Raw genomic sequence first — 17,224 nt, forward strand, 5'->3', positions numbered from 1 at the left:
AGGTATCGTGATCAACACTGGCAGCATAGTGGAAGAATATGGTTCAAGGGCACAGTGTTTTCCTTCTGTATCAAAGCCGCAGCGTGGACAAGAACCTGACTGAATTACAGGGAGAGTCGACTGCAGTAAGGGACTCCCCTGGAGTCATTACCAGAACCATAGCTTTTCTTCATTTACGTTCACAACTTAGATTGGGATCTGCCGAGTAAATTTGGAACCAGGAACTTATGTGAACTGAGAGGAGGATTGTGATAGTTTTCAAGAGATCACAGGCTGGTGGAGTGGGTGGGGCCCTTAATGGCTGATAGTGAATGCAGAAGAATGTGATGTGGTACATTTGAGGAAAGGCATTCTAACTTTGGGGGTACAATTTGGAGGAAGTGACAGGATCAGAGGCACCTGGGGGTTAATGTGGAGATGTAGTTGTTGGGCAAACGTTTCTCCCAGTGCCTAGTGAACAGAGCCAGAGCAGACTCTGGGCCATGGAAGTGGTGAAATACGCCTTGTAGCGTGTTTATTTTTGAAACTAAAAAGTAGAATACAAAAGCAAGCAAGTTATAATGGACCTCTGGAAAAGCCTGGTGTACCCTCAACAAGAACATCGTGTCTAGTTTGGATATTGGAGCTCTCCACCCTTCAGGCACTCTGCCTCTATTCCTGACGAAGGATTTTTGCCCGAAACGTCGATTTTCCTGCTCCTCGGATGCTGCCTGACCTGCTGTGCTTTTCCAGCACCACTCTAATCTAGACTATTGGAGTTTGGGGAGAGTGTGCAGATTTTACACGGAAAAGGTTGTTAAGGAATAGTTCCAAGGGTGAATGACTTTAGTTCTGAGACTAGACTGGAGAGGCTGTGATGAAGAGCTTTTGCCCGAAACGTCGATTTCGAAGCTCCTTGGATGCTGCCTGAACTGCTGTGCTCTTCCAGCACCACTAATCCAGAATCTGGTTTCCAGCATCTGCAGTCATTGTTTTGACCTTGGAGGGGCTGTGCTGTCCTGAGTGAAGGGAACGCTGGGGTTGGACCAGTGGCTCGACTCAAAGTGGATTGGTTCTCACCGGCAGAGGAGTCCAAAGCCAGAGCTCCCCGATGGGAGTGATTGGCAAAATCGGATGAGAAATGTTATTTCATGCGTCAGGGAGTGGTCAAGCATTAGGAATGAACTGCCTGAAGGCGGGGGGTGTAGATTCAATGGGGGCTTCCGAAATGCGATTGGATCAGCAGAAGAAGATTTCAAATAAAATGGTCAAAGGACAAGTTGTTCTTGCAGAGAGATGGGCTGAACGGTCTCTTTCTCTGCTTGAGAACCTGAAGCCAGGGTTTCCACAGAGGAGCTGGCCATTGGAAAGGCTGCAGGCAGTTGGATAGTCCCAGAGGTGGATACGGTGCGGCACAGTGTTTCTGTCCTTAGTCAACCAGAAAAAAGGAAGTGAATGTGGAGGAAGTGGAGACGTAGTTGTTGGGCAAACGTTTCTCCCAGTGCCTGGTGAACAGAGCCCAGAGCAAACACCGGGCCATGGAAAGCCCCATGAAGGAAGGGATCCTGCACATTCTGCAGTATAAGTTTGGTTTGGTAAGTCCCAGGGCAGAGGACAGGGCTGGGAGGCAATCAATCCAACCCCAGCTCACACCTTAACGCGGCGCTTCGTTTCTATATAACCTGCAACTTCTACGCAGCGCCTCAACCCACGCTCCGATGCACTCTCCGCTCGCTCCAGGAGCTTTCAATTCGGCAATGTTCCCGGTAAAATGCTGCATTCCGGTGCTGCCTGGACCGTCCCTGCTAACTCCGGCTGATACTGAGCCGGCTTTCCCGGAAACGCCTCGGAAATTGCAGTGGTGCTCAAACCCGGGGGCATTGTCCCCATTCCCAGCAACACCAGCACCACCAGCAGCACAGGGCAGCCCCCAGTCCCTTTGGCTAGCTCACTCACTCATGGGAATACCACCATGCCCACCACCAGCAAAGATTTGAGAAAGACCGGGGGTCTGGCCCGGGGAGCTAACCTGGGTTTGATTGGGTGCATTAATTCCTGAGGATTATTGTAACCTTCACTTTGAGGTGTGTGGAAATGTTGCTTTTGTTTTGTAAATATTGGAAATACTTAGGAGGTTTTATCACGCTCCGGGAACAGAAATGTACATTTTTCAGTTGAGGTTGTGACTCTTATCTTGCCCAAACAGCTGTTGGTGACATGGACTTCCTGTTTAAGACATTTTGTAATCTCAGGACAAGCTGTATATTATCTTTTACAAGTTAGAGTCATAGTCATAGAGATGTACAGCACAGAAACAGACCCTACGGTCCAACTTGTCCCTGCCGACCAGATATCCCATACTAACCTCATCCCATTTGCACTTAGCCCATATCCCTCTAAACTCTTCCTACTCATTCATCCATCCAGATGCCTTTTAAATGCTGTAATTGTACCAGCCTCCACCACTTCCTCTGGCAGCTCATTCCATACATGTACCTCTGTGTGAAAAAGTTGCCCCTTAGGTCTCCTTTATATCTTTTCCCCCCTAACCCTAAACCTATGCCCTCTAGCTCTGGAGTCCCCGCCCCAGGAAAAAGACCTTGGCTATTTACCCTATCCATGCCCCTCATGATTTTATAAACCTCTACATATGGGGAACATCATCATAAAATTTTCTTGAGTTGGGCTTTTTGTTAAGCAGATCTACTGCCTGCATCCTCGGAGTGGGCACTCTCTCCACATTAGGATACTATGCTGTTAACTGCCCAAAAGGTGACCCTACACTGTGGGACAGTCCAACAAAGCTCCCATAGTTATACCAGCCTCTGTTTGCTGCCCAGTCTGAGAGTGACAGGTGACCTTAGAGAGGGGTATATTTGACCAATAGACTGAGTGCATTATCCTTGAGCAATGGACGAGCTAGTGTTAAGAGGGCAGATAGTACAACAGAGGGGGGAAATCATTGGGATGACCCTCGAAATCCTGTATCATTCAGGATTCTTTCCAGCTGCATTCATAGCCAAACCCTTCCTATTCATATACCCATCCAGATGCCTTTTAAATGTTGCAATTGTACCAGTCTCCACCACTTCCTCTGGCAGTTCATTCCATACAAGCTCCACCCTCTGCGTGAAAATGTTGCCCCTTAGGTCTCTTTTATACCTTTCCCCTCTCACCCTAAATCTATGCCCTCTAATTCTGGACTCCCCCACCCCAGGGAAAAGACTTTGTTTATTTATCCTATCCATGCCCCTCATGATTTTATAAATCTCTAGAAGGTTATCGCTCAGCCTCCAACACTCTAGGGAATACAGCCACATCCTATTCAACCTCTCCCGATAGATCAAATCCTCCAACCCTGACAACATCCTTGTAAATCTTTTCTGAATCCTTTCAAGTTTCACAACATCTTTCTGATAAAAAGGAGACCAGAATTGCACACAATATTCCAACAGTGGCCTAACCAATTTCCTGTACAGCCGCAACATGACCTCCCAACACCTGTACTCAATACTCTGACCAATAAAGGAAAGCATACCAAATGCCTTCTTCACTATCCTGTCTACCTGCAACTCCACCTTGAAGGAGCTATGAACCTGCACTCCAAGGTCTCTTTGTTCAGCAACACGCCCTAAGACCTTACCATTCAGTGTACAAGCCCTGCTAAGATTTGCATTCCCAAAATGCAGCACCTCACATTTATCTGAATTAAACTCCATCTGCCACTCCTCAGCCCATTGGCCCATCTGGTCCAGATCCTATTGTAATCTGAGGTAATTCTCTTTGCTGTCCACTACCCTCCAATTTTGGTGTCATCTGCAAACTTACTAACTGTACCTCTTATGCTCGCATCCAAATCATTTATGTAACTGACAAAAAGTAGAGGGCCCTGCACCGATCCTTGTGGCACTCCACTGGTCACAGGCCTCCAGTCTGAAAAACAACTCTCCACCACCACCCTCTGTCTTCTACCTTTGAGCCAGTTCTGTATCCAAATGGCTAGTTCTCCCTGTATTCCGTGAGATCTAACCTTGCTAACCAGTCTCCCATGGGGAACTTTGTCGAACGCCTTAGTGAAGTCCATATAGATCACATCTACCAATCTGCCCTCATCAATCTTCTTTGTTACTTCTTCAAAAAACTCAATCAAGTTTGTGAGACATGATTTCCCATGCACAAAGCCATGTTGACTATCCCGAATCAGTCCTTGCCTTTCCAAATACATGTACAACCTGTCCCTCAGGATTCCCTCCAACAACTTGCCCACCAACGGTGTCAGACTCACCGATCTGTAGTTCCCTGGCTTGTCCTTACCCCCCTTCTTAAACAGTGGCACCATGTTTGCCAACCTCCAGTCTTCCGGCACCTCACCTGTGACTATTGATGATACAAATATCTCAGTAAGAGGCCCAGCAATCACTTCTCTAGCTTCCCACAGAGTTCTAGGGCACACCTGATCAGGTCCTGGGGATTTATCCATTTTTATGCGTTTCAAGACATCCAGCACTTCCTCTTCTGTAATATGGACATTTTTCAAGATGTCACCATCTATTTCCCTACATTCTATATCTTCCATGTCCTTTTCCACAGTAAATATTGATGCAAAATACTCATTTAATATCTTCCCCCAACTCTTGCGGCTCCACACAAAGGCCGCCTTGCTGATCTTTGAGGGGCCCTATTCTCTCTCTAGTTACCCTTTTGTCCTTAATATATTTGTAAAAGCCCTTTGAATTTTCCTTAATTCCATTTGCCAAAGCTATCTCATGTCCCCTTTTTGCCGTCCTGATTTCCCTCTTAAGTATACTCCTACTTCCTTTATACTCTTCTAAGGATTCATTCGATCTATCCTGTCTATACCTGACATATGCTTCCTTCTTTTTCTTAACCAAACCCTCAATTTCATTGATCATCCAGCATTCCCTCCACCTACCAACCTTTCCTTTCACCCTGACAGAAATATACTTTCTCTGGATTCTTGTTATCTCATTCCTGAAGACTTCCCATTTTCCAGCCGTCCCTCTACCTGTGAACATCTGCCCCGTATCAGCTTTCGAAAGTTCTTGCCTAATACCATCAAAATTGGCCTTCCTCCAATTTAGAACTTCAACTTTTAGATCTGGTCTATCCTTTTCCATCACTATTTTAAATCGAATAGAATTATGGTCGCTGGCCCCAAAGTGCTTCCCCACTGACACCTCATTTCCCAAGAGTAGGTCAAGTTTTGCACCTTCTCTAGTAGGTACATCCACATACTGAATCAGAAAGTTTTCTCGTGTACACTTAACAAATTCCTCTCCATCTAAACCTTTAACAATATGGCAGTCCCAGTCGATGTTTGGAAAGTTAAAATCCCCTACCTTAACTACCCTATTATTTTTACAGACAACTGAGATCTCCTTACAAGTTTGTTTCTCAATTTCCCTCTGACCACTGGGGGGTTTATAATACAATCCCAATAAGGTGATCATCCCTTTCTTATTTCTCAGTTCCACCCGGATGTATTTCCGGGAATATCTTCCCTCAGTACAGCTGTAATGCTATCCCTTATCAAAAATGCCACTCCCCCTCCTCTCTTGCCTCCCTCTCTATCCTTCCTGTAGCATTTGTATCCTGGAACATTAAGCTGCCAGTCCTGCCCATTCCTGAGCCATGTTTCGGTAATTGCTATGATATCCCAGTCCCATGTTCCTAACCATGCCCTGAGTTCATCTGCCTTCCCTGTTAGGCCCCTTGCATTGAAATAAATGCAGTTTAATTTATCAGCCTTACCTTGTTCTCTGCTTTATCCCTGCCTGCTTGCCTTTGTTCTCAACTGTACCAGTCTCAGATCGATCTCACTATCTCCCTGGGTCTCCCGCCACCCCCCCCCCCCCCGCACCCCCCCCCCCCCCCTCCCTCACACACACACACACACACACACCTTACCAGTTTAAATCCACCCGAGCAGCTCTAGCAAATCTCCCCGCCAGTATATTAGTCCCCTTCCAATTTAGGTGCAATCCGTCCTTCTTGTACAGGTCACTTCTACCCCAAAAGAGATTCCAATGATCCAAAAATGTGAATCCTTCTCCCATACACCAGCTCCTCAGCCATGCATTCATCTGCTCTATCCTCCTATTCCTGCCCTCACTAGCTCGTAGCACTGGGAGTAATCCAGATATTAATACTCTTGAGGACCTCCTTTTTTAAATTTCTGTCTAACTCTCTGTAATCTCCCTTCAGAATCTCAACCTTTTGCTTTCCTATGTCATTGGTTCCAATGTGGACAATGACCTCCTGCTGGGCCCTCTCCCCTGTGAGAACATTCTGCACCCTCTCTGAGACATCCTTGATCCTGGCACCAGGGAGGCAACACACCATTCTGATTTTTTGCTGCTGGCCACAGAAACGTCTGTCTGTACCTCAGACTAGTGAATCCTCTAACACAAATCAATCTTTTGGAATCTGACGTACCCCTTGTTGCATTAGAGCCAGTCTCAATACCAGAAACTTGGCTGTTCGTGCTACGTTCCTCTGAGAATCCATCACCCCCTACATTTTCCAAAACAGCATACCTGTTTGAAATGGGGATAGCCACAGAAACTCCTGCACTACCTGCCTACCTCTCTTACCTTTCATCGATTTAACCTATCTATGTGACTGTATCTGCGGGTTTTCCTCCTTCCTGTAACTGCCATCCATCACATCCCCTTGCTCTTGTAAATTCCTCATTGCCTCTAACTGTCACCCAACTGATCCATTCGATCCGATAGCATTTGCACCCAATGACATTTATTGCAGATATAATCCTCAGTAACACGTAAATCTCCCTAAATTCCCACATCCGACAAGAAGAGCATATCACTCTACTAAAGGCCATTTTTGCTTCTTTCAGTTTACAGACCCAGATAATAGCACTGTCTTATTCCTCTAAAAAACACTGCTCCAGGCTAACTTAATACTTATGGCTTATATTTTAAGTTTAATCAACAGACATATCTCAATAAAACATATAATCAAGAAAGAACCCACTCCACTCACTGTGACAGACTTGATGTAAGGCCACACTTAAAATATCCTCTTATCTGTTTCTGTGCTGTGACCTCTCCCAAACAGGTTCCTCCAAGATTAGTTGTGAATTTCACTGTTTGTTAATTTTCCCAGACACACTCCGGTGTCCAGCGATACATGATCTCAAACAGCAAAGGCAGGAGCTGTGCAGGTTGACTGCTGTGTTATTTAGCAATGTTGGTTTTTCTCTCTCTCTCCTGCACTGAACTCACCATGTGTTTCTTTTGTCTGTACCTCTCCTTTTTAAAGTGCTGTTGTTTTGGCTTTTTTGTTCTCCAAAGTTCTAAAACAATGCAACAGCATATAAAACAGTAATTGCTGCTCCTGGAATTCGAGGAAATCACCTCCAGCACCTAAAATATCTCAAAAAAGGAGCAGCTGTTATAGCCAGAAATTTTTCCCATCCTCCATCTTGGATTACCCAGAATTTATTAAACAGTAAAAGCACAAGGAAATCTTGGCATCAATACATCAGATGTTTTTGCGTTGGTGGAAGGTGTACAGTGCAATTTTCCCCAGTGTCAGAATGAGGACTGCTGCTTTTCTATATGAAAGACTGAGACCTGTTTGAAATTTGTTGATGGCCCAAGGTATCCTGCATTTATGTGGGGAACAAGAAGATGGCCAGAGTGAGGGTAGGGCAAATCAGGGATAGTGGAGAGAACTTGAGCCTGGGGTTGGAGGAGGAAGGAGAGGTCCTTAATGAATACTTTGCTTCAGTATTCACTAGCGAGAGGGACCTTGTCGTTTGTGAGGACAGTGTGAAACAGACTGATATGCTCAAACAGGTTGATGTTAAGAAAGAGGATGTTCTTTTAGATTAGATTACTTACAGTGTGGAAACAGGCCCTTCGGCCCAACAAGTCCACACCGCCCCGCTGAAGCGCAACCCACCCATACCCCTACATTTACACCTTACCTAACACTAGGGACAATTTCACATGGCCAATTCACCTGACCTGCACATCTTTGGAGTGTGGGAGGAAACCGGAGCACCCGGAGGAAACCCACGCAGACACGGGGAGAATGTGCAAACTCCACACAGAGAGTCGCCTGAGGCGGGAATTGAACCCGGGTCTCTGGTGCTGTGAGGCAGCAGTGCTAACCACTGTGCCACCGTGCCGCCCTCAAAGTTCTGGAAACTTTGAAAAACATTAGGATAGATAAGTCCCCTGGGCCAGATGGGAAGCAATGGAAGAAATTGGTGCGCCTTTGGTGATGATCTTCACTGTCCACAGGAGTCGTGCCAGATGATTGGAAGGTGGCAAATGTTATTCCCTTGTTCAAGAAAGGGTTTGCAGATAATCCTGGGAGTTACAGACCAGTCAGTCCTACGTTGGTAGTGGGTAAATTATTGGAGAAGATTCTAAGCGACAGTATTTATAACTACTTGGAAAAGCATAGTTTGATTAGAGGTAGTCAGCATGGCTTTGTGAAGGGCAGGTCATGCCTCACAAAGCTGATTGAATTCTTTGAGGATGCGATGAAGGTAGAGCAGTGGATGTAGTGTACATGGATTTTAGCAAGGCGTTTCATAAGGTTCCCCATGGTAGGCTTATTCAGAAAGTAAGGAGGCATGGGGTACTGGGAAATTTGGCTGTCTGGATACAGAATTGGCTGGAAGAAAGTGAAGACTGCAGATGCTGGAGATTAGAGACGAGAGTGTGGTGCTGGAAAAGCACAGCAGGTCAGGCAGTGTCCGAGGAGCAGGAGAGTCGACATTTTGGGCAAAAGCCCTTCATCAAGAATGGCTAGCCCATAGAAGACAATGGGTGGTAGTACATGGTAAGTGTTCAGCCAGGAGCTCAGTGACCAATGGTGTTCCACATGGGTCTGTTCTGACACCCGTGTGGAAGTGGATGGGTGGGTTAGTAAGTTTGCTGATGACAAAGGTTTGTGGAGTTGTGGATAGTGTGGAGGCCTGTTGTAGGTTGCAATGGGACATTGACAGGATGCAGAACTGGGCTGATAAATGGCAGATGGAGTTCAAGCTGGAAAAGTGTGAAGTCATTCACTTTGGAAGGTCTAATTTGAATGCAGAATACAGGGTTAAGGACAGGATTCTTGGCAGAGTGGAGGAACAGAGGGATCTTGGATTCATGTCCAGAGATCCCTCAAAGTTATCACCTGAGTTGCTCGGATTGTTAAGAAGGTGCATGATGTTTTGGCTTTCATTCACAGGGGGATTGAGTTTATGAGCCGTGAGGTTATGCTGCAGCTCTATAGAGTCCTGGTTAGACCACACTTGGAATATTGTGTTCAGTTCTGGTCACCTCATTACAGGAAGGATGTGGAAGCTTTAGGGAGAGTTCAGAGGCGATTTCCCAGGATGTTGCCTGGACTGGAGGGCGTGTCTTATTAAGAAAGGTTGAGGGAGCTACGGCTTTTCTCATTTGAGCGAAGAAGGATGAGAGGTGACTTGATAGAGGTGTACAAAGTGTTGAGAGGCACAGAGAGAGTGGATAGCTAGAGACTTTTTTCCAGGGCAGAAATGGCTGTCACGAGGGGACATAATTTTAAGATGATTGGAGGAAGATTTAGGGGAGATGTCAGAGGTAGGTTCTTTACACAGAGATGGTGGGTGTGTGGAATCCACTGCCAGCAGTGGGAGTAGAGTCAGAGACATTAGAGACATTTAAGTGACTGCTGGATAGGCACATGGATGATAGTAAAATGAATGGTTTGTGGGTTAGTCTGATCTTTGAGTAGGATAAAAGGCCAGCACATCATCGAGGGCTGAAGGGCCTGTAGTGTACTGTACTGTTCTATGTTCTATCCAAAAGTTGGCAGCAATGTGAACTCTGTGGAAGTGTGCAGTTTTGGGCCCCACATCTCAGGAAGGGTGTACTGGCCCCGGAGCGGGTTCAGAGGAGGTTCATGAGAATTGTCCCAGGAATCTGAGTCTATACTCGGTGGAGTTTAGAAGAATGAGGCATGATCTCATTGAAACGTAGAGAATCCTGAATGGCCTGGACAGAGTGGATGTTGGGAAGTCTCTCCATTGGTAGGAGAGACTAGGAGCCGAGGCCACAGCCTTAGAGTAAAGGGAAGATCTTTTAGAACAGAGATAAGGAGAGACTCCTTCAGCCAGAGAGTGGGGAATCTCTGGAATTCACTGCCACAGAAGGCTGTGGAGACCAGGTCATTGAGTATATTTAAGACAGAGATAGATAGGTTCTTGACTACCAAGGGGATCAAGGGTTACAGGGAGAAAGCGGGAGAAATGTAAATTACTCCACAGTGTCCAGGGTTGTGCAGGAGGTTTGGTGGAAAACGCAGCATTACAGGGATAGAGTGGCAGGAGCTGGGTCTTGGTGGGTTGCTTATCAGCCATGATTGAATGGTGGAGCAGAGTCGATGGGCTGAATGGCCTCATTTCAGTTTCTATGTCTTATGGTCTTAGGATGTAGACAGGCTGATGGAACAGGCAGTAAGGTGATAGGTGAAATCTAATACAAGCAGTTGCTGAATTGTATATTTTGGTTAGAAGCAGAAGGAGAATCAATTAAAATAAAATAAATAGTATAATTGTTCAGTGGGTGTCAGAGCAGAGAGACACGGGAATATATATTGAATGTCAATGGGTGGCATTGCAGCTACAGAGAGTCATTACAATCCGTTTTGGATCATGGGCATTCTAAGTGAAGGCTTGGGCTGCTTTCCCCTGTCCTGACTGAGCAACGTTGTCTTGAGAGGACCAAATGGGAGTTAGGCATCATTGCAAATTTAAGCCGATCAGCCCATTCTCACCACCTGCTGTTTCCCCTGGGTCTGGCAACATGGCAGCTTGTCACCCAACACACACACACACAGACAGACACAGACACACAGACACACACACACACAGACAGACACAGACACACAGACACACACACACACACACACACACAGACACACAGACACACAGACACACAGACACACACAGACACACAGACAGACAGACACAGACACACAGACACACACAGACACACACACACACAGATTGAAATCCAAAAGAACTGCAGATGATGTCAATCAGAAACAAAAACAGAAGTTGCTGGAAAAGCTCAGCAGGTCTGGCAGCTTCAGTGGAGAGAAATAGAGTTAATGTTTCGGGTCCAATGACCCTTCCTCAGAACTGTGAGGGTCATTATTTAAGCGGCTGGCTGAAATACAATTTTATCTTGTGTTGTTACTTTCATTGAGATTGAGTTCCTAAAGGACTGGATTAGTGGTGCTGGAAGAGCACAGCAGTTCAGGCAGCATCCAACGAGCAGCGAAATCGACGTTTCAGGCAAAAGCCCTTCATCAGGAATAAAGGCAGTGAGCCTGAAGCGTGGAGAGATAAGCTAGAGGAGGGTGGGGGTGGGGAGAGAGTAGCATAGAGTACAATGGGTGAGTGGGGGAGGGGATGAAGGTGATAGGTCAAGGAGGAGAGGGTGGAGTGGATAGGTGGAAAAGAAGATAGGCAGGTAGGACAAGTCAAGGAGACAGTAACTGAGCTGGAAGTTTGAAACTAGGGTGAGGTGGGGGAAGGGAAATGAGGAAACTGTTGAAGTCCACATTGATGCCCTGGGGTTGAAGTGTTCCGAGGCGGAAGATGAGGCGTTCTTCCTCCAGGCGTCTGGTGGTGAGGGAGCGGCAGTGAAGGAGGCCCAGGACCTCCATGTCCTCGGCAGAGTGGGAGGGGGAGTTGAAGTGTTGGGCCACGGGGCGGTTTGGTTGATTGGTGCGGGTGTCTCGGAGATGTTCCCTAAAGCGCTCTGATAGGAGGTGCCCAGTCTCCCCAATGTAGAGGAGACCACATCGGGAGCAACGGATACAATAAAATGATATTAGTGGATATGCAGGTGAAACTTTGATGGATGTGGAAGGCTCCTTTAGGGCCTTGGATAGAGGTGAGGGAGGAGGTGTGGGCACAGGTTTTACAGTTCCTGCGGTGGCAGGGGAAGGTGCCAGAATGGGAGGGTGGGTCGTAGGGGGGTGTGGACCTGACCAGGTAGTCACGGAGGGAACGGTCTTTGCGGAAGGCGGAAAGGAGTGGGGAGGGAAATATATCCCTGGTGGTGGGGTCTTTTTGGAGGTGGCGGAAATGTCGGTGGATGATTTGGTTGATGAAAAGGTTTGTAGGGTGGAAGGTGAGCACCAGGGGCGTTCTGTCCTTGTTACGGTTGGAGGGGTGGGGTCTGAGGGCGGAGGTGCGGGATGTGGACGAGATGCGTTGGAGGGCATCTTTAACCACGTGGGAAGGGAAATTGCGGTCTCTAAAGAAGGAGGCCATCTGGTGTGTCCTATGGTGGAACTGGTCCTCCTGGGAGCAGATACGGCGGAGGCGGAGAAATTGGGAATACGGGATGGCATTTTTGCAAGAGATAGGGTGGGAGGAGGTGTAATCCAGGTAGCTATGGGAGTCAGTGGGTTTGTAAAAAATGTCAGTGTCAAGTCGGTCGTCACTAATGGAGATGGAGAGGTCCAGGAAGGGGAGCGAGGTGTCAGAGATAGTCCAGGTAAATTTAAGGTCAGGGTGGAATGTGTTGGTAAAGTTGATGAATTGCTCAACCTCCTCGCGGGAGCACGAGGTGGCGCCAATGCAGTCATCAATGTAGCGGAGGAAGAGGTGGGGAGTGGTGCCGGTGTAATTCCGTAATTCCGCGAGGAGGTTGAGCAATTCATCAACTTCACCAACACATTCCACCCTGACCTTAAATTTAGCACTGCTGCCTCACCAGAGACCTGGGTTCAATTCTTGCCTCAGGCGACTGACTGTGTGGAGTTTGCACATTCTCCCCGTGTCTGCGTGGGTTTCCTCCGGGTGCTCCAGTTTCCTCCCACAGTCTAAAGATGTGCAGGTTAGGTGAATCGGTTGTGCTAAATTGCCCGTAGTGTTAGGTGTAGGGGAATGGGTCGGTGGGTCGGTGTGGACTTGTTGGGCCGAAGGGCCTGCTTCCACACTGTAAGTAATCTAATCTAAACCTGATCAGGTGTTGGGGATTTATCCATCTTTAACTGTTTCAAGACATCCAGCACTTCCTCCTCTGAATTTTGGACATTTTGCAAGATGTTACCATCTATTTCCCTACAGTTTATATCTTCCATATCCTTTCTCACAGTAAATACTGATGCAAAATATTCATTTCGTATCTCCCCCATCTTCTGTGGTTCCATACAAAGGCCACCTTGCTGATCTTTGAGGGGCCCTATTCTCTCCCTAGTTACCCTTTTGTCCTTAATATATTTCTCTTTAATTCTATTTGCCAAAGCTATCTCATGTCCCCATTTTGCCCTCCTGATTTCCCTCTCAAGTATACTCCTACTTCCTTTATACTCTTCTAAGGATTCACTCGATCTATCCTGTCTATACCTGACATATGTTTCCTTCTTTATCTGTTCTGAGGTATTGGCCCAGTATACGTCATTCACACATTTTAATGGATTTTCCTGCTAGGATGTAAGTTTAAAAGCTCTTATCAACTTCAATTGTCATAAGTGATGCTTTCTGAAAAGTAAAATATATTATTGGATTATATGTTATTGATTTACCATAATGTCCTGTCCTTAAATGTGAAGAGATTGTTAAGTTGGTTAGTACAGTTCAAGATTGAGATGCATTAGAGTACGTATTCCAGTGTGTAAAGTGCTCTTCGCATTCAACAATAAAGGAGAGTCAGATCTGAGTGTGTACAGGGAATCCTGGGGTTTGATTTTTATATTGATTTCATGTCCTGATAACTGCTGAACTGAAAACTCTTGGAAGCTTTCTTCCAGTACCCACACTGCATAGAACCAATAAAATTATCATTTAAAATCCCAATTAAATTTCTTACACATTCATAAACTTCGCACTATAATTCACACTTGCATTGAAAAATATCTTTAACGTCCTTAATTTGTGTCCAGCTAAACAAATAGACTCATTGTCAAATAAAGCTACAAGTCTCCTTCACAGCTATGTAAATATTTCTGAAAGGGAAGAATGTATTAGTGGGTCTTGGAGGTTGACCAAGTACTCATAATGAGATTCCAGTTTGTAATTGTCTCACCAATTGTAGCCTGAGCAAATCGCCTCTTTGTGAAACCTTGGAGAGTGGTTGATGATTTAAGGTGGAGGCTGCATCTAAAGAGATGCTCATCTGGAATGTTGCACCTTTATTGATTCATTGATGAGATGTATGTCTCTCTCTGGCTAGGTCAGCATTTATTATCCTTTGAGAGAAGGTGGTTGGTTATGTGCTTTCTCTTTGAACCTCTGCAATGCACATTGTGTAGGTGCACACACAACGCTGTACAGCGTTCCAGCGGCAGACCCAGTGTCAGAGAAGGAATGATGATATCATTCAGAGTTAGGATGGTTTAAAAAAAAATCTGAAAGACCTGCAGATGCTGTAAATCAGAAACAAATTCAGAAATTGCTGGAAAGACTCAGGAGATCTGGCAGCATCTGTGCAGAGAAATCAGAATTAACATTTTGGCTTGAGAACTATTCTGGAAAAGGGTCACTCGAGACTGATTTCTCTCCATGGACACTGCCAGACCTGCTGAGCTTCTCTAGCAACTTCAGTTTTTGATTCTCACTTCTGACCCTATGAAGGAGAGAAATCATTGAAGAAGCAGCTAAAGATGATTCAGCCTCAGCAGTAGTCTGAGGAACTCATGTGGTGATGTCCTTGGACTGGGATGATTGTCCTCCAACAATCATAACGATCTTCCTTAATGCTAGGTGTGACTCCGACCAGTGGAGATTTGTTTTTCTTGCTTAGCAATGAGTCCAGTTTTTGGCAGAAATCCTTGATGCCTCAATTGGTCAAATATTACCCTCACACCAAGAGCAGTCCTTCTCACCTTACCACTGGAGCTCAGCTCTTTTGTCCATGTTTGAATCACGGCTGTAATGCGGTCAGGAGCTGAGCGACCCTAGCAGAATGAGCAGTCTGTTATTGAGTATGGTCAGTGACCTCTTCCATCACTTTGCTGATAACTGGGTGTAGGCTGGTATAATGGTACTTGGACAGGTCATAGCTGGGCAAGGGGATTGGTTCGCTCAGTTGGCTGGACAGCTGGTTTGCAATGCAATGTTGTGCCAACAATGTGGGTTCAATTCCCGCACTGATTGAGGTTATCATGAAGGACTCTGCTTCTCAATTGTTCCTGAGGTGTGATGACCCTGAAGTTAAACCATCACCAGTATCTCTTTACAATGATAGAGCAGCCTTGTGGTTTGGTAGAACTATGGCAACTTTAGCTTTTACCTTAACGGGCAATTTTCCACATTTTGAGGTAGATGCCAGTGTTCTGGCTGTAATGGGAGAGCTTGTCCAGGCCATAATCTGTTCGGGAGTGCAAGTCTTTGGTGCTGTTGCTGGAATGTTGTCAGGGCCAGTAGCCTTTGCAGTATCCAGCACCTTTGCCCCTTCTTGGTATGATGTGGAATGTGGTAGATGCAAATTCAAACGAGGCTTTCGAAACAGTTTGGGGAGGGGAATAACGTTGGGCTAATGGGATAGGGTGTAGGAGTGGAACTTATGGATTTGGTTTCCCAGAGAGCCATTCCAGACAATGCAGCCTGAATGGGTTTGTCCTCTTAATATGATCTCCTGCATTAATCCTTGTCCAGATATGTTTCCCACACTGTTGTAAACCTGTCCCAGTTTTATTACCAATGGCATGATCCTGGTCTGCCCCTGACTATTATTCTCTCTTCCCCCCTCTCTTCAACTTTTCCATTCTCCCCCCGCCCCAATCCAGAAGACCGTTCACTAGATTGTTTCTGGTCCTCCATTATGACTGCCTGTTTTACCTCTCATTTGGTTGAGTGAAAAACTCTAAATATATCAAAGCATTGCAAACAACTTCCATCTGTTCAAACACCAAATTCACTAATGGAGGCCTCAAATAATGTTTTAATTCATTGAATAGAATAAGTATGTCAGTGATACAAAGGTCTAAGTGAAGGTAAATATCTAACTTTACCAGGGCACAACTCACCAGAGAGAAGATGCCTTTCTGAAAAAAAAAGGAATTCTCATAAGTTTAAAGGAAGTGCAACCTAGTTTTGTGCAGGGATAATTTAATCTTAATTAACTGCTCCTATGACTGATGTGTTGGTCGTATGAGATGGAGTAGTGTAAACAGGTTACCAAGCATCGGAGTTATTCTTCTGCGTATAAACCAACATTTCCCCAGCTACAATCTGTTCGAAGGAAGGGGTCAGTTGCCCCAAAATGTTAACTCTGATTTCTCTCCCAAGATGCTGCCAGACCTGCTGGGCTTTTCCAGCCATCTCTGATTTTGTTTTTGATTTACAGCACTTTCAGTTTTTAGCAGAGTTACTCTTGATGGGGCTTGGTTTTAGTTTGCTTAGATTAGACAGGGGAATATGAGCTCTAAACAAGGAGTACATCATGAGCCCTTGTGCTGCAGATGTTTCTAAATCTAACTTACATCCAGCAGTAGTTTCTGTGACAATATTATGGCTTTAACAGGTGTATTCTGTTCTAGACGTTTTATGAAGAAAGATTGAGACAGAGATGATGAGCAGTCTGCTCCAAAGCTAATAAAATAAACAGCTCGTGAGGCCTTGGCTTTTTTAAAATGTTGGAACAATAGAAGCAGCCTGACTTGGTGGGGGCAAGCTCCCACAGAACCAAGGCTTTAGTTTTAGCTTTCTGCAGTCTTGAAGCTGGATGTAGAAGTTTTAATTCCTCTCCCGGTTACAGCTAAAAGCTAGGGCTCCCTTCCTGCTGCTACGACAGTATGAGAGACAATCTGTTTTACTGAATTTGCCTTTGCCAAGTGTGTGTTTATGGGATGTTACTATATTGGAACAGTTACTGTTTAGTATCAAATAATCTATTATTCTGCTAGGTTTTCCAATAGAGTTAAGGTAATCCAATTTCTCCTTTCTTTTGTTGAATCTTAACTATAGTGTATGAATAAAATGTGTTCTGCTTCAAATCTGGTAGTTTGACCCAATCAAATTGTATCCAGAATACAATACCTAGCACTTGCATTTATAATCAGAAAAGTTTAAGTATAGACTATCTTGTTAATATATCTTGAGGGGATTTGGTCTGCTCCATAACATTTCTTACTGAAATTCTTCATCAGCAATAATGCAGTAACTTACAAGGCACTGAATGCTTATGGGACATTGTATAAATGGTGGTTGGTGGTGCTGGTGAGTTATGAAATCAGAAGGTGATTCTGGATTTGGTGG

At 45.4% G+C, this 17,224-nt stretch overlaps 1 protein-coding gene across 1 annotated transcript in view; it reads left to right on the top strand.

Moving 5' to 3' along the window:
* The first annotated feature begins 1,438 nt into the window (after positions 1-1,438).
* LOC140491817 (uncharacterized) overlaps positions 1,439-17,224 on the top strand; it is a 33,449-nt gene continuing 17,663 nt past the window's right edge. Inside the window, exon 1 of the mRNA XM_072590212.1 lies at positions 1,439-1,574. Within this exon, the coding sequence (XP_072446313.1) occupies positions 1,518-1,574 (57 nt within the window). The 5' untranslated portion in view covers positions 1,439-1,517. The remainder of the gene's footprint in view (positions 1,575-17,224) is intronic.

This window comes from Chiloscyllium punctatum, chromosome 20 (genome assembly GCF_047496795.1).
Source record: "Chiloscyllium punctatum isolate Juve2018m chromosome 20, sChiPun1.3, whole genome shotgun sequence".
NCBI lineage: Eukaryota > Metazoa > Chordata > Chondrichthyes > Orectolobiformes > Hemiscylliidae > Chiloscyllium > Chiloscyllium punctatum.